Source organism: Pollicipes pollicipes, unplaced genomic scaffold, assembly GCF_011947565.3.
Source record: "Pollicipes pollicipes isolate AB1234 unplaced genomic scaffold, Ppol_2.1 Scaffold_5724;HRSCAF=6776_pilon_pilon_pilon, whole genome shotgun sequence".
Classification (NCBI taxonomy): Eukaryota; Metazoa; Arthropoda; class Thecostraca; order Pollicipedomorpha; family Pollicipedidae; genus Pollicipes; species Pollicipes pollicipes.
Genome location: NW_023596746.1, coordinates 19,315,137 through 19,341,169, shown reverse-complemented (window position 1 = coordinate 19,341,169; position 26,033 = coordinate 19,315,137). Strand labels below are relative to the sequence as shown.

Sequence of the window (26,033 nt, the reverse complement as noted above, 5' to 3'; positions counted from 1 at the left end):
GGGGGCAGGACGGGGACAGAGCATGAGGGGGCGGGGGCAAAGAGGACAGATTCGGCACCAGGGAAGGCGAGGTAGAGAGCATGGGGTCAGGGGGGGCTGACCCCAGAGCGTCGCCCTCTGACGGCAGGACGAGGAGGCTGAAGCCGGCCACCGCCGAGCCCGGCTATAAGGCTCTGGGTGCCACCTCCGACCTCTGACCATTGGGCAACCAGGCCGCCGCGTCAGGCGCACACGCGCCGGGTAACCAGCTGTGGAGACGATCCGGTATCTCGACGCGTTCAACATGTATCCATGATAATCCTGTGAACACTGATAATCCTGTGAACAATAAATGCATCCCACCGCCAGGCACTCCAGATTCCCCTAACAACACACGAGAGGCGAGCCGACGCGGCCGGTGCGGCCTTGACTCCTGTTCATCTTTCCACACATCCGACACTGGCAAATCCTCTCCATTAGTCGTGCTTTGCGGCATGACGCTGCACAGCGTGTTGGCACATGTGGGTTCGAAACAGCCAGAACTTTAGCCGCCCGACAAGGCTTCGTCAGAAGTAGAAATGTACGGTAGAACTAGGCTGTTGTGAGTTTTTGTCCTTTGTCGTAATGCTGAAACATACCGGTGTTTTGAGGGAATTAGTCAACGCCCGAAGACATGTCATCAGCAAACGAGCAGCTGGCGCTAGTTTTGCTTCTCGCCATGGCATACAAAAACCAGATCGATTTTTAAAAAAACAATATGCATCGCAGAATATAACATACTAACAGAATGCAATATGCATCACAGAATACCATATGCTTTGTTGTTGTTCATTGGAGTTTATGGGCGCGCCGACTGCGGTGGTCATTTGACGCCCATAACGAGTTTTGTTTTACCTATCTAATGAGTCGCATAAATGGCCATAAGTTGATGTGTTTCAGAAACAAAAAGATCTCTTGACATTCCAGAAATTGTGAGTTGTCTCCTACCATGCCACAGAGGGTAAGGGGCAAGTCATGCTGTCTGAAGTAACGTTGGCGTTCTTCCAGGAGGCGCGGACAAGGTATAAGGATATGGCGAACGGTAAGGACAGCTCCACAATACCATATGCATCACAGAATAGAATATACATGGCGGAATATAATATGCATACCAGATTGCTAGCGACACGATCAAATGAGGAAAACACGCATACCTTCAAGCCAACCTATCACTAAGAAATCGACACCGTGGTTGACAGGACGTGAGTCCTTATAGAGCCAGTAAGAGACCCCAGATTGCACATAAATGGCATGGCAGTTGCATGCGTCCGCCGGTTGTAACCTCGCTGGTCAGGCTGGCGCAGCGTCAGACCAGTTTCCAGATGTGCTCTGATACGGCCAGAACGCCGGAGCCGTGCGCCGCCTGGAGCCGCCTTCTCGCCGCGCTTACAAACAGAACATTTCTCGAAACTCGCCGCTTGTATCCATGGCGGTCCGCGGCGGGTTTCTTGTCGTCCAGCGCCTCTCACCACCATTCTGAGGCGGGTTTTCTGCCGTCCAGCGCCTCTCGCCACCATTCTGAGGTGGGTTTCCTGCCGTCCAGCGCCTCTCGCCACCATTCTGAGGCGGGTTTCCTGCCGTCCAGCGCCTCTTGCCACCATTCTGAGGCGGGTTTCCTGCCGTCCAGCGCCTCTCACCACCATTCTGAGGCGGGCTTCTTGCCGTCCAGCGCCCCTCGTCACCATTCTGAGGCGGGTTTCTTGCCGTCCAGCGCCTCTCACCACCATTCTGAGACGGGTTTCCTGCCGTCCAGCGCCTCTCACCACCATTCTGAGGCGGGTTTCCTGCCGTCCAGCGCCTCTCACCACCATTCTGAGGCGGGTTTTCTGCCGTCCAGCGCCTCTCACTACCTTTCTGAGCTCCCAACGCTAACGAGACAACTAGCGGGACACGTGCCGCTGCTCCGGCAGAGGTTTGCCACAACTTTCCTACCGCGGCGGAAAACGAAGCCGCTGGAGCCGCCTCTCACGTCAGGTGTCATGTCATATTAGCATATTATAAACCCCAGGTGTAATATCAGACGTTTCCTATACAACAGGTGTTATGTGATCGGCACAACGTCACAAGATGTGTCGGTCCACCGTCGGAACGCCGCCGGCCGTGCACCAATGGCGGCCGGCCGCCGACGGCGTCCCCGCCCGCCGACCAATGGCGTGACGACGGGGGCGCATTACGGCCGGCGGCGGACAGCAGCACGACAGTCCGGCTCGCCGGCACGTCAAACATTCGCGCCGGTCGGGCGAAACGAACAGCCCCTCCGTCAGCGAGACTGAGCAGTCGCGGCCCGACGGTCCCAGCAGCATCCGCGCTGACTTCACCACGTCAAGCTCACACCATTGTTACGCCTGAGACGCCATCGGTTCGCGGAGAGCTGTGGCCCGACGAAGCAAGAGCCGCGGACACCGTGCGGTTACACAGCACGACTCCCGCCCCCCCCCCCCCCCCCGCCCAAGCCCACGGGGCTCGATCCCAGCCCAGCGCCGGTGCTGCCCGTTCCAAAGCCGTCAGGCCCAGCAGTCGTCAGAGGCGGGCGAACCCGGGGTGAACGAGCTGAGTGTATACGCGACGCCCAGCTGAATCCGGCTGGGACGCCGCGTTATTGGACTCCACTACTTCCTGCAGCACTGTCTGGCCGTCCCCTTTCGGGCGCTGCTCTGGTTATGTGAGCACCACTGCAGTGCTGGACTGCAGTGCAGGCAGGCCCGCCTGCAGTATTGGAACGCCGCTGTCCAGACAGCAGACGGACTGGGCTGTTCCCATCTGTAGTGGAATGGTACTGAGCTGACCGTGTGCGGAGCGCTGCCCCTGCCCTGACCGTCTCTGCCCGGTGCCCGGCTGCCGTGACGTCATGGTCCCCCTGGCACCATGCACAGCTCAGACTTCTCATAATCGCCCATGCAGGCGACGACATCGTTTTCCGCCACCGAACATTGTTCGCCATTTCTTACGCGCCGCCTTTTTCAGCCACTCCAAATGTGCCGTCACTTGCAAGTGACAATGCATTTATCGTTTCGGCCAGGTGCCTGTTCTAATGACAATGTGGCCATCACCTAAACAGATATGCAGGCCTGGCTCAGCGGACGCTGACCAAGCGCCGTCCCGCACGCATCTGACAACATAACCCGCTGTTCATTCGGCAGTCGGACGCGGGACAGAGCCCTGCACGTCGCATGGCTGGGACAGGCTTCCCGTTTTTTTTCTGATTTTGCAGACGTTTTACAATGAGATCTAGACCCCACTCAGTGGCAAATTGACAGGTCTAGGTACTGTTCGCATGGAGCGGCCCGGTTGTTCATAAATTGAGAACTTTCTGATGATGTTTATCAGATGATGTTTAACACTGCTTGAATATGCAGATATGTTCGGTGTCATATTACGTTCGGTTGGTTTGTTTGCTTGATATCTTGGTTTAATTTCCCCCTGAAACGTTCCACATCATGCATGGCATGTCAAGTGGGTGGTGATGCCAGTGTTTTGGCGCCGCTATACACTGTCTCGCGGCAACTCCAGGTCTGGCAAAGCCAGAGCTTTGTGAGCTACGTGGAAACGATGGCCTTTTCAGTGCACTGAATGCCGGCGCCAATGCCCATAAACCTAGGCCTTGCCGGCCCTAAACCGGTGCTCACGAATCTAGGTTGGTGCTGGTGCGATGTTGTTATCATGGGTCAAGAAAATATTGCATCTTTAGTGGGGATCGGATACCGCCACATGGAAAATGAGAACTGGTTTTCACAAATCACTCTTTTTGTACCATAAACTGGCGAAAAACACACAAGGTGAAATTGCTTTTATCGCATATTTTGTTCGGACAGTTGCATACCGCTGTGAACACTATGAAATCCGATGTTGCTTATAACTCGTGGTCTCACGTCGTAACTCACGTCTCTCGTTATTGTAGCAACTTTCATGCACTTGCCAAAAGTATTCTGAAGCCGTTAGTTGGCGTGATCTGCTGTGAGCCAGACGATGTCACAGCTTTACCCAACGCCGTCAACACAGAAGCACTCATGCTCATGATCTCGTGCTTTCATGGCGCGGTCAGCGCACGTCTCCATGTGCCCGAGATCCAGCTGCCCTCCCACCGCGGCCGTGTTTCTCTGATCGGGTTTCCAAGTCGTGTTTGTGCATTTTCGCGACCCAATCGTGTTGTTCTAGCGTTCCTCTGTTTTCGCACCCGCCTTGAACTACCACGCCCCACGCTCCCCTGTCCTGAGCCGGCGCCCTCCTGCCGTCTGGGGCCCAGCTGTCGGCGCTGGGCGTCAGTTCGGTCCGCGGTCTGGGACCAGGTCTGTGGTCCTGATATGTGGTCCGAGACCAGGCCTGTGGTCCAGGTCTGTGGTCCAGGTCTGTGGTCCAGGTATGTGGTCTAGGTCCGCGGTCCTAGCTCGTAACCTAGGTCCTTGCCAAGCCACGGTCCGGGTCCACAGTGCTAGTCTTGGGTCCACGCCCGCGCGCCCGACCCTGATCCGCGTCTCTGACGTGGTCTGATTCCGCCCCAGTCCCACGTCCTGGCCCTGTGCCCGCCGGTCCCGCCGCCGGCGCCTCGTCGGGCCCCGGGTCGCTCCGCCGCCTCTCGTGGCGCGCCCGCCCGCCCGTTACCGCCCGTCTACGTCTCAATTACGGACGCCGGGAACCCATCGGGCGAATGGCTCGTAAACACGTGAGGCGGCGCTGGGCCGGCCGGGCGCGGAGGCACCGTGTTACGGCCGGACGGCACGCAGAGGCGGCACCTTTGCCGGTCGCCGCTGCCGGTGCGCCGGCGGCGAGGGCGGCGCTGGCGGTCCCGCGGACGGCCGCCGCCGAGCTGCGCACCAGTGGTTAGCGAAGTCGCGGCGCTCACGGCGGGTCGGAGTTATTAGCGCGGCGTTGTTCACGCCGCGGTGAGTCAGTGACGGCGCTGGTGTTATGACGTGTCCAGCGAGCGGCACGAGGTGTCGAAGGGTCTTCGGTCGCACGGTCAGGGTCGCACACGGCGGTTCTCAGTCTGCGGGCGAGCGCGGAAGAACAAGCCACAAACGAAGATCGTGCACTCCGCACTCCCCGGTTCAGCCCGACTGAACGTCTCGCTCCGGTACCCCGAGCCCCGGCCGGCGGCTCGCGCTGGTTAAGAATCGCCTAACACCGTGGGGCACGCCGCGGAACGCTCAGCCAGTCGCTCAGACCGCCACGGCATCGTCTAATTTAGACGTCAGTACGGGCGATGTAACGCTCCAATAATGCGGGGTGTCAAGAGAAAAATGATCGTCGTGAACAATGGCCGAACTGACGCTGGGATGGCGTTCAATTAAATATGATTGGACAGAACAACAATTTGCTTTCAGCGTTGTACGGCCATCGCTGACCCATGCGTCAAAAAACGCGCCGCGTGGGTTCTTGCCGGGTCCGGGCCGACAGAGGGTAAATGAGGCGGGCACGGGGAGGGCCCAAGCCGGCAGAGCAGCCACAGGGGATGCTGGGACGTGCGTGTAATTGTGATTGCCTTCGTGTAATGGCTGGCGCATGCATCCCGCGACTTGATGTGTCATGATCACGTCGACTAAGGCAATTACAGAAACAAAACAACACGTTGGTGCTTACGACATGTTTTATTCGCACCATTAGATCATATGTGGTTGCTATGGTAGAATTATGCTTACATCATTTACAATGAAAATGCAACTGTCTCGCTTCTTGCCTCGTTGAGCTGGATTGAGGGGAATATTTCACATTGGGTGGGGAATCTTAATTGGGTTGGTCATTTCGTAGCCCACGAAGAGATGTACGCAGCTATAACCTTACAAACGTCTAAACGCACGAGATGTTAGCCTGAATACAATCGATCGCCGATTTAATCGATATAACGATAGTGTCAAGTGACCGGAAAATGTCACGTGGTAAGGGAACGATAGCACCAACGGTCAACATCCTGGCCGCCAACCTCAGCCACTGGTCGGTGATTGCACGGATGTAACGACACGCGGGGCACGACGCAACGGTGCAAAATCTTGGATTTTGAAAAAGCCTTATCCTTGAAACACTTTTTCAAAAGCTTAATAGCACCGGCACGTCCAGCATTGGTTTTAAATTAGGTAAAGCATTTCCTGGTCTTTCTTAAAGGGTGGGACATTCTCACGAAATGGACTAAGCGTACCATTGACATGTGCGTAATTCAGCTATTTCAATAATGAAAGCGTTAAGTCCATAACATCGTGGTAAAAGACAAAGTGCAAAAGTGGTAAAATTTCAGCTTTTTGGGATTTTCTGGGGTTGCGAAGGTATTGCTAAAATCAAAATTGTATTTCGTTCCACAACAGTAGCATAAGAAAATGTCTTTGATAGGTCCGGTGTCTTTAATATGCAATTGTCGGGTGGAATAAGCGTGCCCAGTAAATATGTGCTGTTGCCATATCAGTGATATTCACAACATACCTGAATGTATTAACATGATCCCCAATTATCACCGACGAACATATAGGTACACCGTAACCAACCACGAAAACCCTCATGAGATTTTCCGCACTGTCCCAAAGCTTTCCTGTCCAATGAAAACAGCATAAATGACAACACGTTATGCTTAAAAACCCTTGCGCTATTTTGTATTTAGATGAGCGTTCTTCTCGGTTCGAATGCGTCTTGTCCACTTTTCCGAATCTTTATCGTCAACTGCTGATCCATGCTGTAGTTTGAGTGACATGTTTTGGTCTTGCGAAGGTACCGTTGCTGGCGTTTGTTGTCTGCACCCTATCTTCAGGATCTCCTCGATGCTTGTGCGGCCATCCTTTGCACCGATTTGTCCATGCCCAGCGATCAGGACCATGCCTGGTGGTCGGCTAACGCTACGGCTCACTGTTATAAGAGTTCATGCCGGGTGGTCGGCTAGCGCTACGGCAAACTGTTGCAGAGTACATGCCGGGTGGTCGGCTAGCGCTACGACAGCCTGTGACAGAGTCAATGCCGGGTGGTCGGCTAGCGCTACCGCAAACTGTTATAAGAGTTCATGCCGGGTGGTCGGCTAACGCTGCAGCAGGCTATCACGGTCTGTCGACGGGTGCCGCCGCTGGCACGGTGCGGCGCAAGGAGCGCAGTCCATGCATGTGCCGGCCATTGCTCGGCGACGTATTCACGGCCCTGACCCGAAGGCCGATTTTCTTTGGCGTTCAAGGCGGTGCAGGTGACGAAATCAACCAGCCAATTTTGGTCCTCCAGTCTTGGAGCGGCGGTGACCCCGCGGGCACATCACGCCAGCTTACAGATTCCCGACCAGGCAGCGGCGCCAGCCCTGGCCACGTCACCGGCGCGACGGCAGTATTGTGTATGGTATGATATCATGGCGATTAGACTTCGGCCCTCAAGAGGGTGCGAACACACGCTGGCGACCAGACGCGCCCTCAGTGACGTCACCTTCACTGTGGCGCCCTCGTCGGCCCACTGCGGGGAGATGGAGCTGGAGAAAAGAAAATGTGATGCTGTTGCACCAGCACCGAGTAGCCCACCAGCACTGTCCAGGAAGTGTTGTGAATACCGTGGTGGGTGATAAATAAGCCTGGTTTTGACTTCTGTGCACACATCTTCGTACGGAGAAGCACGACGTCACGCGAAATCCAGAGCTCAGCGCTCATGTGTGATGCGCGGGAGCTCGTCAGCTAACCCAGGGGAGTGTTGGACCAAGGCGTGATGTCATAAGACTCATTGCACACAGCATTCAACTTGTTATATCTTGGAGCGCATGTCCGCCAGGGAATATTCGGTGTCGTTCGACCACGGGGATATTCAGTTATATGCATCCGGCTCCCATAGGCAACAAGCGTTACGTATGGATTGCAGGAACTCACCAATCGGCCTCAGGGAGGATTTGGCCTTGGCGTATGCACGTGCAACTACTGCACAGTATGTTTTACTTATTACTGTCCTTCTACATCACTTCTATTAAACCCGTGCAACAGAAGCACGAAACGGCGAGGTATGACCCTGTAACCCGTATGTCAGATCTGACGTTTTGATACAGTGGTACCATTAGAGTATCTCTCAACACGTGCAGTGCCGTGCCGTGAGATAATCCTGGTCGACAACAACTACGCTAACAGTGACGTAAACCTCACAATGAGCAGGCCAGGCAGTCAAGACCAGCACTCGTGCCGGAGCAACCATTTGGACTGAACGTAGGCTTGCCGAACATTTCAGGGAGTGTTTTACATTTCTACGGGGTTTTGAACTGACATAGCCATCTTGAAGATCATTCGGTGCAGTTGAAAACATTGCCCATTTTAAGACCAAACCCCTTCTAGTTTCTGAGCTACACGCCCGCGAAGATGCACAAATTATTTCAGAGGGAATATTTCAACATCATTCCGGCATTCGTGACGCTACAATGGCGTCATTGAAATCCCGCCATTTCATGTGTTATGCGACGATCAAGGCCAAAATATATAATTATCGGGTCGTTCGTATCTGGCGTTCGTCATCATGATTCCCAGATGTAATGTTCGTCAATTGGCTCTAAATCTGTGTAGTGTAAGGTACGATGATGTCATCAGACAATGACGTAATGTGGAGCATGTTTACTGATAAGTGAAACTGTATTATTTGGAGAAGTTTTCAGCCTGAACAGCACACCAGCTGTTTCTAGTGAGGAGAGCTTCTTCCGCCATATCTGTTGCCTGTCTCAACATCTTCGAATGTTGAACATTCCCCTGAAATGCGACCTAAACGGTTCGTCACCAGCGCGCGTCACCTGCGGCGACAGCAGCACCAACGCCTGGCTAACCGTACACGGCATAAAGAGGAAACGCTCGAGCTCCTTCTGAAGGACGTTGACTCTGCCGTGACAGCAGGATGAAAGATGGCAACGTGGCAATGCTGTTACAAAGATGACCAATTTCCCCAAAAAGGAGACTCGATCTGAACGATAACTGTCCTGTGTCCCAAACCCTGGCGATGTGCTGGTGGGAAAGAGGGGGGGGGGGGGGGGGAGGAAACGCTCCCCACCCCACAAACACAGACACACACGTCTAAAGCACGTGCTCCCTCACGGATATATTGTCTTCAAAGTCCCTCAAAAAGGGCCCTACAAGGAAAGCACAAAGCCTTTAGGCAATATGCTGTTAGCACGTACTGAAACCCGTGATAGGGTTTGCGCAATGTGGAAGAAACTGGTCTGAGAAAGAGAGTAGAAATGTTAATTGTCATAAGGTAAACGACACCAAAAAACTAAGCTCATGGAGATGGACACCTTCAGCAAATCTGACCGCCAGTGGCATGATCAATGCTTTGGAACGTCCGCTTGTCATGAGAGATTACCAGGCGGAGTTCCACTGATGTAGCATTATCGCACTAACTTACAGCTAACATTGCTTGACAGCCGGGCGGCCATGAGGCTGCTCAGGCCTGGCGGTATCGCTCGGTGAAATCTAAAATATTGCTGGAACTCACAATTAAGCCGACTTGAGCAAGTTATTGCGGTAAGTGCAAACATTGGGGTTGGACATTGCTCGAAGTGACCAGGGTTACACCTCTGAGCAGTTAAATAACCCAATCTTGCTCGATCTAGGCCACGGTGCCCCGTATGCGAGTTCGGCTTCGGAAGGTGTGTTCCTGGCAATTTTCGATCAATTTCTGGTGCTTATATGCGCCGGGCAGGTGTTTTGCCTGAGACTTGCTGGTGAGGTGAAGCGGGCGCACTCGCCGACACCGCGCGGCTCATCTTTTTCGTCCGCTGTGGCTGCTGTGATCTGACATCAGCCTTGAACATGCCGATCGAATTGTCCCGCGAAACGCAGGGAAACGGACGCATCCATGGATTGCGACCGACAGCGCGGGGCCGCCTGGACACATCGACCGAGAGCACGTGGCCGCCTGGACACATCGACGGAGCGCACGTGGCCGCCTGGGCACATCGACCGACAGCGCGTGGCCGCCTGGGCACATCGACCGAGAGCACGTGGCCGTCTGGACACATCGACCGAGAGCGCGTGGCCGCCTGGACACATCGACCGAGAGCGCGTGGCCGTCCGGACACATCGGCCCGCACGTTCGCCAATGACATTGCCCGTTTCCTCCTCAGTCAGAATGTCAGTCTGGTGTTGCCAAGACACGAGGACGTCGACATCTGGGCGCCCATTCAACCCGTGCTCACCAGCTCTTGTGCAATGCGACATGTGGCGTGTTTCAAGTTCATCGATTGTGGTAGTGAAATTATGGTTATATTGTAAAGCTAAAAGAGACAGATTGATCCCTCTGATCAAACAGCATGCGTGCGAATGCTTAATAATTCATACTTTTGCACACATGTTAACACAGCACAGGGCTGTAAAGGAATTGCGTCGTTTGTTACCGAAAACTACATGAACCTGAGCCATGACGAGGTGGCGAGCATAACATTAGCTCTCAGTCAGCTCGACGGCCGGGCTGGAGGGGCCGAGTTAAACAGCTTTTTCTGCCCGCGTAGCGCTTAATACATGCAGCCGCAGCGAGCTTCGAACAGAGAGCGTAAGGAAGGAAAGGGGAAAAGGGGAAAAGGAAAGGGGAAAAGGGGGAGACGTGTGTGTGTGGCGAGCGTGGCGAAAGTGTGTCTTACTACATTTACTACCGGCCGCTTGCTTACTACACCTTACTACGAGCATATCCCTCCGGTAAACCAGTTTCGGATCTGGCCATGACGGGCGCAGCATCGTCACTGAATCTTGGCGCCCTCAATCTGCTCAACATCGAGTGACCGAATAAATGTATCTGAACCAGCATTTGTGAGTTATTTGTGCTATAGTGCCGGTGAGTCAACGAATGAGTCATGAGCAAATAGGGTAAGTATATTCGAAGTGCTGAGAACGGTTCAGATACACATATTTTTAGTGTGGATGTATACAGGCATATTTAACGAAAACGACGATCAAATTATATCACGCACAGAGCAGGAAACAAGAAAAATCCGCACATATACAACATAAGTGAGCAGAAAGTTTGTAGGGGAGATAGCATCGCATGAAGATGTCTGAGTGATACGTGACAAGTGAATGCGACGGCGGCCCAAACATGCCAGTAAATATGGCCACGCGGCACAGGTCAAGATGGCATCAGACGCGGCCGCCTCATGCCAGCCACAGAGCGTCAGCGGCGGGGCGGGCGGGCGCTGGGGCGGCCCGACCCGGCAGGAGGCCCCGGCGAGAGGCGTCGACCGGCTGCCGGCCCGATCCCGCAGCCGCCCGGCCGTGGTGACCCGCGCCGGGGGGCGGCCGCGCCACCCCCCGCCGCCTGCATAAATCGGCCCGGTCGCCGGGCGTTTTGAAGTTTAGTGGCGGGTTATGGGCGGTGCGCAGGACGCGTCTTCATGCGGCGTCGGCCGCGCCGGCCGGCAGGAGAAAGCGGGCCCGTCAGCTCGCGGCGCGCCGGCGCAGCCCCGTCTAATTAGAACGTTAAAGAGAGACGGAGCCTTATCTCGGTCACGAGTGCGTTTTTGTATCGGCTCATCGGCCTGTGGAGCGGACTGAAAGGGTCTCGGTCTTCATTTACACACGGCCGCTTTCCGAGAGGCAATGGGCCGGCCGGAACCAATTGGCGTTTTTGCAGCTGGGAGCGGCGATGAATTCCTCAGTTTTCGCCGCGCCACCCTCCTCCCCTCCCTTCCAGCTCCCATGCGCCGGGTCTGACGCATATGTCCATTACCTCCTCCAGACAGCAGGCGTCAAAGAGTCGGTCCATTGTAAGCGTGGCGCTCTCGAGTAACGGGCGGGCCCATGCTAATCCGGCGGCCCCTCCCCGGGTCGGGCCGCGTCTGATGGTCACGCCGGAGCCGCGTCCAGACCCGGCCGGCCACAATTAGGCGGCCGTCCCCTCCATCACAGGTCAATAAAGCGACTCGGTGCGCGGCAGTAATCCGACGACAAAGTGGCGGCAGCGACGGCGCCGCGTGGCGAGGCCGTGGGACGCGGCGGCCGGCCCGAGCGCGGGGTCACCGCGCGGGCCCGGCTCCCCGACCCCGCCTCGGGTCCGGCGGCTGCTGACGGCGGGCGTCAGGGTCAGAACACCCTGCAGGGCTGAGCCTGTCGCTCTTCCCAGGTGCGTGCGTCTAGTTTGCCCGTCGTCAGGGTCAGCAGGCCCCTTTAAAGTCGGCCCACCTACCCTCTCCGGGGCCGGACGACCGTTTCCCTGCCGCTAGGTCGGGGACACCAGGCCCTTCAGGCCCAGCTCACTGACCCTCTTTAGCGCCGGACGACTTGCTGGCAACTGTCGCCATGGTCAGTGAGCTGCAGGGCTAACACCAGTGCAGATCTCCCTCAGAGGCCGTGACGACAGAGCCCATCCGACACCAGCAATCCCCGTCAGGACCACCCCCGCACAATGGTGCACAGCATGCCCTCAGTCAGCGAGTCAGCGACCCCCTGCCAGGGGCATCTTCGGCACACCCGCCAGCAGCATCATCCCAGCCAGCAGCCAAAAATCGGCAGCCAGCAGCCAGCAGCCAGCAGCCGGCTGCCGGGGTCGGCGTCAGCACAATGGCCGGTCCTCCTCGGCCGATCTCAGGGACGGCGCGGTCGGCTGTGTCGCAGGCGGCCTTCGGAGCGCTCCGCACCGTCGTCCGCTGCCCGTCCTGCCGGCTCGCTCCGAGGGCCGCGGCCGGCACCGGCGCCGCCGCCCGGCCGCCGACCGACGCGACGGGCCGGGTCGGGCCGAAAAAGCCGACCGGCCGGCGGCGCGCCGCGCGCCGGGGCAGCTCGCCACCACGGCCAGCTCAGGAAGCCGCCGCCGACCGGGCGCCGGCGGGAGCCACTGCACCGCCGGGATGCGGTGGGCGCCGCAGATGGGGCCGAGGCGTCCAGAGGGGCGAGGCAAGCCTCGGACAACCCACGCCACTCACCTTTCCTTTCCTGCATAGTTCCAATGGGTCATAAAGCTGATAGCCGCGCCACCATCACTCGCGGTCATAACCAACAGTATCCGTCGAGTACAGTGTCACGCACACACGCACAGCCCTCGGCGGCGCCCCACCGGCCCGAACACAGCGTCCCTGCTGGCGCGCGGCGGCGACCAACCCGGCGGGCGACCGCGTTTAACTGCGCGCCGCCTGACAACTTCACTACCTCTGCCCCGTCCGGCCGCCGCCGCCGCCGGCGCATTCCACGGCGCCGGGTAGGAGCACCGGGCCGAGACCGGGCCGCCAGACGCGGCATCGGCGCGGCCGGCGGCGCGCCGCGTGACCCGGCCAGTCACGCGGCACGACGGGTCACGCGCCCGTCACGCACGGCGTGTCTGAGCGGGCGTACCGTCAAATCTGCCCCGCTACCCCACCGGCACAGTGTACCGCCAGGTAACACGGCGGAGGCGCCGAGACGGGCCACTAATTAAGTTATGCAATTAGGCGAGAATATATGCCGTAAAAAAGCAGCACGGCCGCCATGAAATGGCACCTTAACTCTGCATGTTATCGGTCACGCCAGCCTAGAAATTAGAGAAACGTTTAGTGCAAGTTGGGCAGTAAAAGCAGTACAGAAGTGACCGTGTTTAACTTGGCCGGTGTTGCAATGAGTGGATTGCAGTGGTCATACGAATGAGCTCTGCGCATAAAGGAAACTTTATATCTAAGCATTGATCCGACGGAGGTGTGCTAACGTAGCTGTAAAAGTAGCCTTAGTATCAGTATTAGTCGGTTTATATGAGCGTTAGTGTTAGCCTTAGTACTGCATCTGATGGGTTCTTTATAAACGCTAGCAAATAAAATGTTTTCTCTGCCTGCATTTAAGAAAATAGATCACCCACGTGTCATTAACAAGGATACTCTGATGCCATTTGACTCACTCATGTCCCATCAGTTGACATTGACCCCCCTGATACGCTGGAAATCCTTTCCTTCACACCCGTGATAATTCACCTCACAGCTTACCAGGGACATGGGAGCAGTGGTGGTAAAAATTATCCACTCTCGCTCCCAAAGCTCTGCATGTGACGGCCGGAGCCGCGTATGGCCCATTCGTGCGTCTCCAATAACCCAGCTCGTTTCGTCAATGGATGTCGAAAAATGTGCTGGATTCTTCCGTGACTTGCACAACTTGGTTTGATTCCCAGCGTAGGGCTTCCAAACTTAACCCTTCTCTTTGAAAGCGCACCGAAAGTTCAGTGCCTGTGCGGAATGCTACAACTGTAAATCACAGACGGAGCTCTGAAAGCACTGTTTCGCAAAAAGTGGTGACATTTCGGGAATCGTGGAAGCATCTAGCAGAGCTTTAAGACAGCAGTGGAAAATCGAGACCAGGATCGAGATCTGGATCGAAAGAGAGCTGATCTCAGTTTGAGAGGCCCACAGACGAGCGCTGTTTTCAATTAGCATGAGTGCTGGGAGGTGTTACAAAATGAGGGGAGCTTTAGAAGATTGCATCAGAGCTCGCATGCGCCAAAGTCAGCAATACCCCAGCGAGATTAAAACACCTTTCCGCTGGAGGCGACAGCGGCGCTGTACGTTTGGCGAAGGATCAACGTTGACTTTGTTGTAAGGGATACACAGAATTGACTTAAAATTTGGCTTACGCCCCCCCCCCCCCTCCCCTCCCCCACCCCCCACCGACCTCTCGTCGCTCCTAACAGGGACGTAGTTTTCCAACCTCAGTTGGGAGCTTAGCAGCAAAAGGCGATCAAACGGAACCCGAAATATGTTTGGGTGAGCTGGAGCCCACGTTTCGGGCGGCCCATTGACTGAGAAGAAAACCACACCCCCGACTCCCTATACCTAAACTCGCCGAAAAAGGAGGACGCCTTGGCGAGTCCTCCATCGGGAAAATGGAGGACGCCCTGGCGAGTCCTCCGTCGGGAAAATGGAGGACGCACTGGCGAGTCCTCAGTCCTCAGTCCTCGGAAAAGCCAGTAGGTCTCTCAACGAAACGCATGCAATCAGATCCACGCCCATTCATAAGTGAAAGAGCGAGTCGGCTCGTATATCTGCCAACTCAACAGGCATCCCAGAAAAGACACCAATGCTCAGGATGCAAACACTTGCTTTTTTATTTCCTCGCCCCCCCCCCCCGCCCTTCTTTCAACACTGGTAACTTCGTTCGCAGATGTTTGTTGCCGCGTGGCATGAGTGTAAGCATCTGTACTTTATTGAGATATTTCAACTGAGTGCACACATATGTATAACCGGGTATGTGGTGATTGCGTGGGCTGCAGATGAATGGCGATGCATGGTCTAATGTATCATTTGCATACCAGACCGGTGTCCTAGGACCGAGACGAATATGGTTGCATTGTAAGACAGCGAGTGATGGGTGCAAATGAGGAACGTGCGCTATATCTGTGATGATGTAAAATTATGCACCAAGGTCCTGACAGCGAGGGAGTCTTCTGGGTAAGCAGGGGTGAGACAGGATTGATAGACTGGATGGTATTATTTAATACCATATTAGACAGGAAGCGGTGGGATGTAAGCACGAGGCGTTGTAAGCGACCCGCGAGTTCTCTGATGACGACTAGCTTTGTGTTTTGGGTCAGTGTGAATGCTTCCCACCGCCGTACCTGCCGAGCAGGACAATATATCACTTACTCTGTCCCAAGATGATTGAGTCATCAAAGTGGTTTCAAAGTTATGACAAAGTTTCTGTATCTGGGGCGACCCGTCTGCATATCTATCCTGTCTAGTCTTTCTACTGTGATCTCTGCATTTGTTTGAAAAATTAAGTCCATTGTTTTCTCATTCGCTATCTCCATACACATCCTTGCTCACACATCCATCGTCTTGATATCAGAACCAGAGCAAACTATTGAGTTAGTCGACTCCAATGGAATTTTGTCAACCGTAATTGTAGATGGTGGAATAGGCCGACTATAGTGGAATAGGCCGCAGTCCGCTCAGCTCAGCTAAATCTGAAATTGAATAGAAAAGATGCGCTATAGCATAGTTAACATTAAGCTCACTTGAACTTATTTGGTAAGCAACGAAAGTCAAGGTATGCATTTTGCAGCCTGCCATGACCAAAGCCGTTTTTTAAGGGCTGGTTAACCTTGATGTAATGAGAGCTGGCTAACCTTGAAATCTCAACTTCACTTCTAAAAGCAAACTACTATTTCGGTTTGATCTCCTGGATGCTTATGATAAGGGTCAGAAGATTAGGATCTCAGGTGGAACAGGCTCCAATACTCAAGTGACATTTTTGCCTGCGTTACCATGATTGAGTTATGTGTGGTGTATGATGTTTGGGCAGTGGACGTCCCAATAAATGTTTTCTCTGCGACTGGTATAGTCGCATTGGAGGTGGCTTTCATGCAATGCACTCCAATTAGCTTGCAAAAACACGTGCAAAGAAGGCAACTATGGCTATTGTGCAGCAGAAAATTCACTGCTTCGCATGCAGCCATATTGAATAACGTATTAGCCGCACAAACGGCCAAAGTTTTAACAACACAGCCTCACTTATTGCAGATTGCCTTGATTGTAAGCTTGCCTAAGACATTAATTTATCCCACTGGGTTTTAGTGATCTAAAGGGTACAAATCTTAAAGGTAACCTTGAATCGCACTTGTGGCAATCGCTAAGTTACTTGAACTGTGCCGCGTATTTGGCTGTGTTACAATTCCAGCTGTCGTTTCCAATAAAACAGAAAAAATGAAGTGACGCATGTGCGAGAAGGGCCCTCAGATGCCGAGTCAGACGCACGTGTGAGGAGGGCCCTCAGATACCGAGTCAGACGCACGTGCGAGGGGGGCCCTCAGATGCCGAGTCAGACGCGCGTCCGAGGAGGGCCCTCAGATACCGAGTCAGACGCGCGTGCGAGGAGAGCCCTTAGATACCGCGTCAGACGCGCGTGCGAGGAGGGCCCTCAGATACCGAGTCAGACGCGCGTGCGAGGAGGGCCCTCAGATGCCGAGGCAGATGCGCGTGACGTGTCAGCAGGGCACCTTCGCCATCAGAAGGTGCTGCCGACGCCGGCGAAGCAGATCACTCGGACAAACATCTCAGCGATAACTTCATCGCTGTCCAAGTTACGAATACCAAGTTGATAGCTTATGGAGGGACTTGAAATGGTCTGACGTGAAATATACGCCGTATCTTTGCAAAACCGAGGCGCGGCATAAGTGCTGCCACCGGGGCTGGGGGAGATGTCATGGCAGGCGTACTGCCTAATTGACCTTGAATGGATTCTGACTACACCAATTTTGGTGGTAAATGAAAAACTTTTTCAATGTCTTGTTAAAAACGCAGATGACGGGTCAGACCGCTCCCACAACTCGATCTGTGCTGTCCCACCTCCGGAGTATGATCTATGAGCCTATCTGGAGTCCCGGTGATCTGCCGGAGCCGTGTCCAGAGTCCCGGTAATCCGCCGGAGTCGTGTCCGAAGCTCCAGTGTTCCGCCGGAGCCGTGTCCGGTGTCTTGGTGATCCGCCGGAGCCGCGTCCAGAGTCCCGGTAATCCGCCGGAGTCGTGTCCGGAATTCCAGTGTTCCGCCGGAGCCGTGTCCGATGTCGTGGTGATCCGCCGGAGCCGTGTCCGGAGTCGTGGTGATCCGCCGGAGCCGCGTCCAGAGTCCCGGTAATCCGCCGGAGCCGTGTCCGGAGCTCCAGTGTTCCACCGGAGCCGTGTCCGGAGCCCCAGTGTTCCGCCGAAGCCGTGTCCGGCGCCGACTGCGTGATCGCGGCCGCTCGGTTGGAGCGGCCGGCCGGCCTCGCGGCTAGCCATAATAAACACCTGAGGTCATGCCGCGGCGGCCGCTCACAATGGCGACGAGGGCGCGGAGGCCAGTCCCGGCGGCCGGTGGTCCCGCCGCTGAGACGAGCCAGCGCTCGGCACGGACGCTGCAGCGCGTCGCGCCAGGATCGCGCGACAAGCTACCGAACCGGGCGAGGACGGCGACGCGGCTCGAACAGCCGCGGGGCTGAACCTGCCCGGACGGGGCTCGAGGGGCCTGGCGGGGCTGTGACGTCAGGAGGGTCAGCGAGTCACGGGTGCGACGCTCGGCGCGCTGCGGGAGCGCCGCGCGGCCGCACTAACCGCGAGGCGTCAGGAGGCAGGCCCAGGAGTACGGCCGCGCCGCTGGCCGGCGCTACCCGAGCGTGGAGACGGCGTCGCGCCGGCCCTCAAGGTCATCGTCCGGCGCCCGGCCGGGCCGAGGGTACACCCGGCGGGCACGGCGCCGCCGCCGCGGGGCTGCCCGACGCCCAGGCCGCCGCTCCGGGTCGCTGGAGGCCCCGTGCGAGGCACGGCGGCGCGCCGGGCGGCGGCAGCTGAGCGTCGGCGTGCGCGGCGCAGGGCGGCGGGCCGACGCCCGGTCTCGGCGGGCCGCTCGTACCCGCCGCCGCCGCTGCCGCCGGCCCAGCCGCGCCGCCTGCCCCCAGTTTACCATACAACTAAATCAGCGCCCGCCGAGCCTTGAAGTATCACATTATTATCTCTCAATTACCACTTGCACCGCCATTTGATACGAAAATGGTACACATTACTTGGCAAGACTGCGCCGACTTCAAGAGAATGGGCATCGACAGCCACGAAGCCGGGACTCAGAGTGTTCGGTCGAGGTCGGGCATTTAATTGTGCAATTTTCCTGCAATGCAAGAGAGCAAATCATGCATCTCAATCAGTGTCGAGCTCTTCAAAGACCCCATTTGTTTGTCCTGCGTCGGTTCGTTTGCCACATGGCGTCCTGTTTACGATTTGCCGTTGCAAATTACACGGTTAAAAGCCGTCTGTAGTTGCTGGCGTCTGTAGCCCGTTCATTACGACGCAAAGCATCCGCACTGGACTGCGTAGCCCCGTCTAACCAAATTAAGTGGAATGCAGCCTGCTAATAGAACATAAAAGCAGGAGAGGCCAGACGCAGGCCCGTGTCCTGGACTCGTGCTCTGGACCTCTGACCGGGGCTAAGGAAGGAGCTCCGCTTGAGGAACGATTCCGGGCCCGCAGAAGCTAACGCCAGCATGAAAATCTTGCCGACGGGGAACAGCCAAATTGCTACGGGCGTCCCTTCTCCAGTTTGTGCTGTTTGGCGGTTTTAAGGGGCGAGGCAGCCTGAATGCTTGAAGCACAATCAGACTGTACGTAAAGGTCGTCGTTGCGAGGAGGATAAGAGTGGGGGATTCCTTCGGAGTTCTGAGAGAGTCAACGGACTCCAGTTGGCGAATGTGCGCCCAGGTGGTTCCAGATCCCGGGATGAATACTGGACATAGGAGCGATCAAGGTTGTCGGAAATCCAGCTGCAACATTTTGACCCTCCGATCCGGCACACCTGAGCAGAGGTAACATCACGGACCTAGCATATTTGGTCCGGCATAATCGAATACATCGGGTCATAGTTTAAACCCGGCGCACTCGACCTGACTCGCGCGCCTGTTATCAGCATGTACCAGGGATAGCTGTCTTTGATGGTCAGAAAACGCGGAAGTTGATTGCTCTGCACGCTTTTGGTAGAAGTGCTGTATCACTTATTCAAAATAAATTTAAGCAGGCGACTCCATCAACATAAGTTTCAAGCTACAGTCCAGTGGCTTTACAAGAATGGTTACAAATTAGTGTTTAACTGATACTAATTGAATAGAAAGTCGTAGCTCGGAAATCAAGAACAGAGAGCAAATGCATAATCGATTAGGTGTAATATGCTGACAATGAAGTATTCACGCATGTTACAAAGTGGTTACACCCGGGACGGGCCGTTACAGCTTGAACCTGCGCAGGTTGTGTTCTGACTTCCCAAGTAATGGAAATGCTGTCTGAACCTCAATTGTTGACGAACTGGCCAGGCCTCAACAACGTGCAGACGGGATAATCGTGGAACGGCCTTGGTCGTATATCACGCTGAATCCTGCGAATGCATTTGTTGGATATGCTTCTGAAGTTTCTTGAAGCGGATGTCCGTGTATCATAGCTCCAGCGCAACTTTCTCTGACCATAGACACAGCAGCTGTGACAGATTAAAATGTGCATCCTCCATGCCCCGTTTGAATGATTCGTTTCAAAAGCATAGCTGTCTCCACTGACCATGGGAGCACTGTTGATTACACGGCATGCTGACTGCCATCTCTCCTTTCTCCCAAACACGGAGAGCTTCATCTATGATTTTTCTATTTCAAATGCGTGGACCTATACTGCTGCTTGGGCTGGTACAAAACGGTGATGCGAATAATCAGTCATTTGTTTTCTTAACACGCGCGAGTTCAGATGCAAAGGTTAATGTTATAGGAGGTAGCTGTAACCATTAGGAGCGCTAAAGGTCGCCTCCTTGTGGCACGTGCTCTCTTGATAAACAATTTACATGCATGCAATGTGCTAGTGAGTCACTAAATGCGTTCTATAGATGGTGTTGCGCGATGGAATGATAGATGCTGTAAAGGTACCCCGAAGGGAACCTCGCCCATACCCCTGTGTAACGTGGTTACAGCATGCCCCGAGGTAAACTCTGCAAACGGTCCCAGCTTGGCTTGCGATATTCGACCTCGCATGTATGCCAGATGAAAGCGTCGAAGCAGAGCACGTCCACGTAGGTTTACAGGCACGTCAGCACTTGACCGAACACATCGAATGTCATAGCATGATACCCGATTCAGTCAGTGCAGCAAACAATGCCTTGCCCTCGTGCCGCGTTTACTTGTGGTGGCTAATACAAACTACAATGGAATGTGCGCTCACCGTGTGCGTATTTCCAGTAGGAGCGAGCGTTAAACAATAGGAACGGAAGGGCCAGGCGTCGAGCGGTGCACTGGGGAGTTGAATGCTGTGGTAAGCGGGGCTCAGGACTACTGAGCCGCCATGTTGCTCACGTATTTAACCAGCGATGGTGATCGTCTGAGCAGCTTTTTAACGATTTAATCTGAACCCTTTGAATGGATGGATTTCTGGGATCAGGGCTCACACTAAGCAGTGCTTGTTGTGTGAACTCTGACCCCTACCAGCCGATCGTGAAATTCCAGATAAACGGCAGAATTTGCCGGCGCAGGTTTAACGTGCCGTAATAATCGCTGCGGCCCGTCCTGCCCTTAGGCGACATCTGACCCTTACTGGGGCCGCTGCCACCGACCGCATTTTATACCCGTCAAGGCCGAAAAGCGAGTGCTCAAAGCGGCTCGAACCCATCCTGCCACGAGTGGGTGGTTCGGAAGGCGACGCTCTAACCGGCTCTATCGGGACGGACGAGAGCGGGGAGGGGCCATACGAATTGGCAAATTTTGTCCACAGAAACGGTCTTTTTTTTGTTTTAGGAATGAGGGCATCCCTAAAAATTGCGTACTTTGGGAGCACCACATCAAAAACGCCAGGGACGGCAGGAGCTGGCCCCTGATATCACCGCTTCTAGCGAAGTCATGCAACCCAACTGAAACATATATCCAAGAGCAAAAAAAATCATCCAAAACACATACGTTATCATTTCAGCGTATTAAATGCCCCAAAATTAAATGCCTAAATTGTTGTTTAGAACGCATCTAAATCAAGCTATGGATGCCGTGCAGGAGCAAAATCGGAGAAGCAGAGTCCCGGGATGGTGACGTATCGCACCCTAGAGCCGTTATCCCTGTCCCCCTCCACGTCACCGCTGGCAGTCCAAGTGTCTTGTTTCGGGGGGGGGGGGGGGGGGGGGTCTGGCGCTGCTGATGGGAGGTTCAAGGAGCCGCAGTCCCACTAAGGTCTGCAGGACCCATGGACAGCCCTGGTATATCCTCATAACGTTTGTTCGTGTGATCCCATAAGCGATGTCTTTGAGGCATTTGTACGATATCAGCGCGCTTGAGGTTCTGCTGTGTGATGCTGACGTGCCGTCCCCGCCCCCCCCCCCCTCCCCCCCCCGCCGAAAAAACTGGGTGGCTGCTAACTCAATGCTTTTTTCGGTGACTTCGACTACTGAAGACATTTCACCTATGTCCATGGAAAACATTAGACTTGGTACAGATGTTTTTTTTTTTTTTTTTGTTAGTATGAAGCTATTATTTATCGAAGTGCTGGTAAAAGCTGCCACAGACGTAAAAGAAACTACACAGGTGTTTCCTAGATCATCTATTAAGGGCGGCTTTGCGGTAGGACTTAAATCATAAATTAAAGACGGCTTTAAATTAAGCTTGGTGCAAAAAGACGTGTTTGTATTTAAAACACTAACTCTTACTGTGCTAAAAATCGGCTGCTCAAAACAAGATGTCTACGTAAGCTTTCAATGCCCTAAGGTGTTTCTATGCAATCTACTTGGGCATTACTATGATATGAATGCATGTATTACGCCGAGTGATCACAATACAAAAACATCGAACACTCCCGGAAATGCCGTTTAGCCGTTTTCCGTTAATACCCGTTCACCTACAAAGAACTTACGGCATGCTGTGGAACCCAATCCGTGCAGGCGCAACGGGGTGAATTTTTACACCCCATGTAATGGTACATGGCTTAGCGGATCGTGCTGGGACTGCTCATGTAACACACGTGTGAGGACAGGCTTGGACTCATTAAGCATTCGTACATGATGTGAGGGTCCATTAACGCAGCCTTCTAACAGGCATGCTTTCACACCATGTTTATAATGTTTTACGGCTGGAGCGTCTAATCGGAACCCATCGGCACTCTCAAGTACCGCGAACTCTCCGAACAAGTGCAATTCACTCACCTTCATCTCACGTACGTGAATCACTGGCCTATCTGGTCCAGCGCAATGTTCTTACTAGATGGATGATGTAATGGCCTAATGCTTGCAGGATGCTGATCGACCAGTGCACCCTTTCTAAGCTAATCTCTGTCATTTGTTGCAGTGAACGCTGTATGAGCGGAACATTATGTTAAGTAAAGAATCAATTCGCATGGCAAGGATTGCTGGTAGAATTATTATTAGTTGAGGTCATATTTCCTCAGTCCAGTTGCTCCTCAGCAGTTGACAAAGTATATGGTCCCGATAGCTCGCAGCGGGATGTCGCGATAATATTCAGTGAGGTACTCGGCGTGGACATACGACATGCTTACAGTGCAACACAGTGGACATAAGTCAGCGCTGACCATTTTTCAACTTTCGTTATCATGTTGCATAACAGTTCACAGATCAAGTCCGTCTTTTTCTCCAGTCTCTCGTTCCAGAATGGATGTCAGAGACGGATAGTAAAAGCGACAATCGACAAAAAAACATGCCTTTTATGTTTGTCTTGTTCATCCAACCAAACTTCGCCTGATGTCTTAGCAGTTAGCATTTCCTAGTCATTCTGTACTTGCGACTTCACGATCAGCCCGAGTGCGCCGAAGGCACTGGTGTGGCGTCTGGCTGCGCTGCAAGGGTCACATTATTTAGGCCAGCTGACCTTTTCCCTGACCCGATATCGATGAAAACAAGTCCATCGAAATCAAGCCGAAACTGACACAAATGTGTGTGCTTGAGTCGGAATCGGAGTCGATTCGAACCAAGTTTTTTCTCTTGTGGTCGGAGTCAGTCACGCGTGCTGAAAGACAGGGTCGGGGTCGATTCCGCTGAAGCGGGGCTAAACATAAGTTGACCTGTGATGACCTAGCATGAGGTCAGGCTGACTTGTCTTGTGGTCTAATAACCTGATGCAAGGTGTCTGAGCCTGTTGGCACAAGGAGCTCATCGCATATCAAGCAATACCGAGAACATGAGCAGCCTTGGAATAGCATGCCTACAAGAGCCTATGTTTACGTTCCGTCGTGATTTAGCTTGATCTGGTGCACGGCTTTGGCACAACAGAGGCCTGGCGTTCAATTGGGCATGATTAGAAGTGCGGGTGTTGGCGACAGCCTCACGCATGCTGTGAAAAAAAAGCGCAGAGGTCAATGATATTTTGCTGGGGAAAATGTTACATAGTAGAGATCAGTAGTGTTGATCCCGATGGGCTTGGTGGAGTTGCACATTTCCCTATAATTGAAGGCAAATACTCGTTGGCTTGCAGCACAAGGTAATTGCATTTGATGCGGGAGTATTGTACAACAGAAGCAGACCAGATTAGGGGTTTCGTTTTTTAACCGTGCACGATGTTCTAATTACGCCATAGTTTCTACAGCATGAGATGATAGGGCGTAGAGCGTAAACCAACACCCGATTGCAACAAAACGCTTTAAACAGCATCTCCCAGTTTTATATGATGGCAGATGTAGCAGTACGGCTTCCGCGAAAACAGTGAAAATGGGCCATCACCCACGTCAGTGGTTTGAGCTAAGCGAACTGCGCCGTTTTATCTCCAGTGCAGTGGAATGTGAAACTGAGCTGATTTCGCGGGGCCTATCAGTGCTACGAAACTTTCTAGTAAGGACTGCAATGATTCATGCATGGTCATGACGTACGCAAACGTGAGTTCATAGAGGGAGCCCGATGAGGTGCGGCTGAAATACGTCATTAATATCATCATATAATGGATATAATAAGTAAATACGCCCGCAAAAGTGCTTCCGGAGTTTGATATTGTTTGTTGCAATGTCCGTGCTCACCAGATTTGATATCAATTAGGTCATTATACCGCCTGCTTGGAAATGTCTCAGCTGTGATTAACGGGACAGCGACACAACAGGCACGTACGGACTCGGCTCCAAAAGATGCCCACTTCAGTTATGTACATGGCTGTTTAATGCGTTATAATGTATACATATAAATATGTATTTGTGTATTTGATACATGATATATGTGTATTTGATATATATATATATATATATATATATATATATATATATATCAAATACACATGTACCCAAAAAGACCATGCTGGATCTCTTCATGTAATAAAAGCATGAACTACATTATGTATAGAGACACTTAACGGGATGTCATGTTTGTCTGAGCCATGTCTTGACAATCAACTTATCCAATCGATGTTATGTTGATAAGAGATGGTAGAAGTGAAGGTACTGTTTCTGATCCAGTTTTAAACTTTGCCTCAAAATCGTTTGTTTTAGTCTTCAGATCCCAATTTCCAACAAAAAACATTCGGGTCAGATGCACATCTCGCGCTAATTTTCATATTCGCTGCAGTGCTGTAAAACTGTCACCTTCGGACCATGACCCAATATTTAACAGTCACCAAATATGCATCAGGTGCCCAAGACGCTCTGAGCTGTCGCTTGAAGCTCTGACACTGAGACCACCCTCAACCCAGCGCGTTGGAGACCTTCGTGAGGCGTGCTCGTGCTGGGGCTCCCGACCACGGAGCGGAGTCGCCACGACGTCGCTCGGAGTGACAGCGGCCCACAGTCGAGCTGTGTCCGGTGGATGTCCGGCGGCTGTCCGGCGGCTGTCCGGCGGGCGCCTGTTGGCCACCGCAGGCCGTCTTTTACGGGGAGGGGGAGGGGAGCTGTCACTGCGGCGCGTCAGGCGTCGTCCGGCGGCCTCGGGTATTGTTTACAGCTGACCGGCCGCGGGGCCTCCTGTGCCGGCCGCACACGTCAGGAGAGACGGAGAGACACTGTACCAGAGCAGACTCTGAACCGTCCCCACATAGGCACCGAGTAAGAGACACTGTACCAGGGCAGACTGAGCCGGCCACACATAGACACCGCGTAAGAGATACTGTCTCAACAAGGCTCAGAGGGTTACTCCGAAGCGTTCACACACTGCGCAGACACCGAGAGAACAGACGCTTCCTGGGAAAGGCTCTAAGAAAAACTAGTAATTCTCTCTACACAGACACCGAGGCAGGGACACTCAGCACAGACCGAGAGCGATTCCTGATTCCCTACGCAGACGCCAGCGAGGGACGCTGTCCCAGAACAAGTAGGGAATTAACGCTCCTTCCTGTCCGTACAAACATGAAGAGCCGTTCCCAAATGTGCCCTTAAAGAGAGAGAGAGAGAGAGGGAGAGAGAGGGGAGGGTGTCCAAGTACAAATACGGACACCGCGGAGACAGGCACCTTGCTTCCCGACGCATGGACAAAGAGAGACTGGTCCTCTCTCCATACGTACATGGGGCTTACCATGTTCGCGCAGACATAGACACTGGGCTTCTTGCTGTCTCCACAAGGACGGGGAAATTGAGCTCCGTACTTTCCCTACACAGATACGGAGCCATGGTGCCATGCTGTCGTCACATAAATACGGAGAGTACATACGTCACATATATACGAAGAGTGACACCCGTCCGACACCGAAACGGAAACAGGTGTGCA

The 26,033-nt window shown here is 53.9% G+C and overlaps 1 protein-coding gene across 1 annotated transcript in view; it reads right to left on the bottom strand.

The window, feature by feature from the left end:
- The window catches only part of ci (transcriptional activator cubitus interruptus), a 64,122-nt gene extending 51,078 nt beyond the window's left edge, over positions 1-13,044 (bottom strand). Inside the window, exon 1 of the mRNA XM_037226232.1 lies at positions 12,845-13,044. Coding sequence (XP_037082127.1) covers positions 12,845-12,860 — 16 coding nt within the window. The 5' untranslated portion in view covers positions 12,861-13,044. The remainder of the gene's footprint in view (positions 1-12,844) is intronic.
- Positions 13,045-26,033: the final 12,989 nt, after the last annotated feature.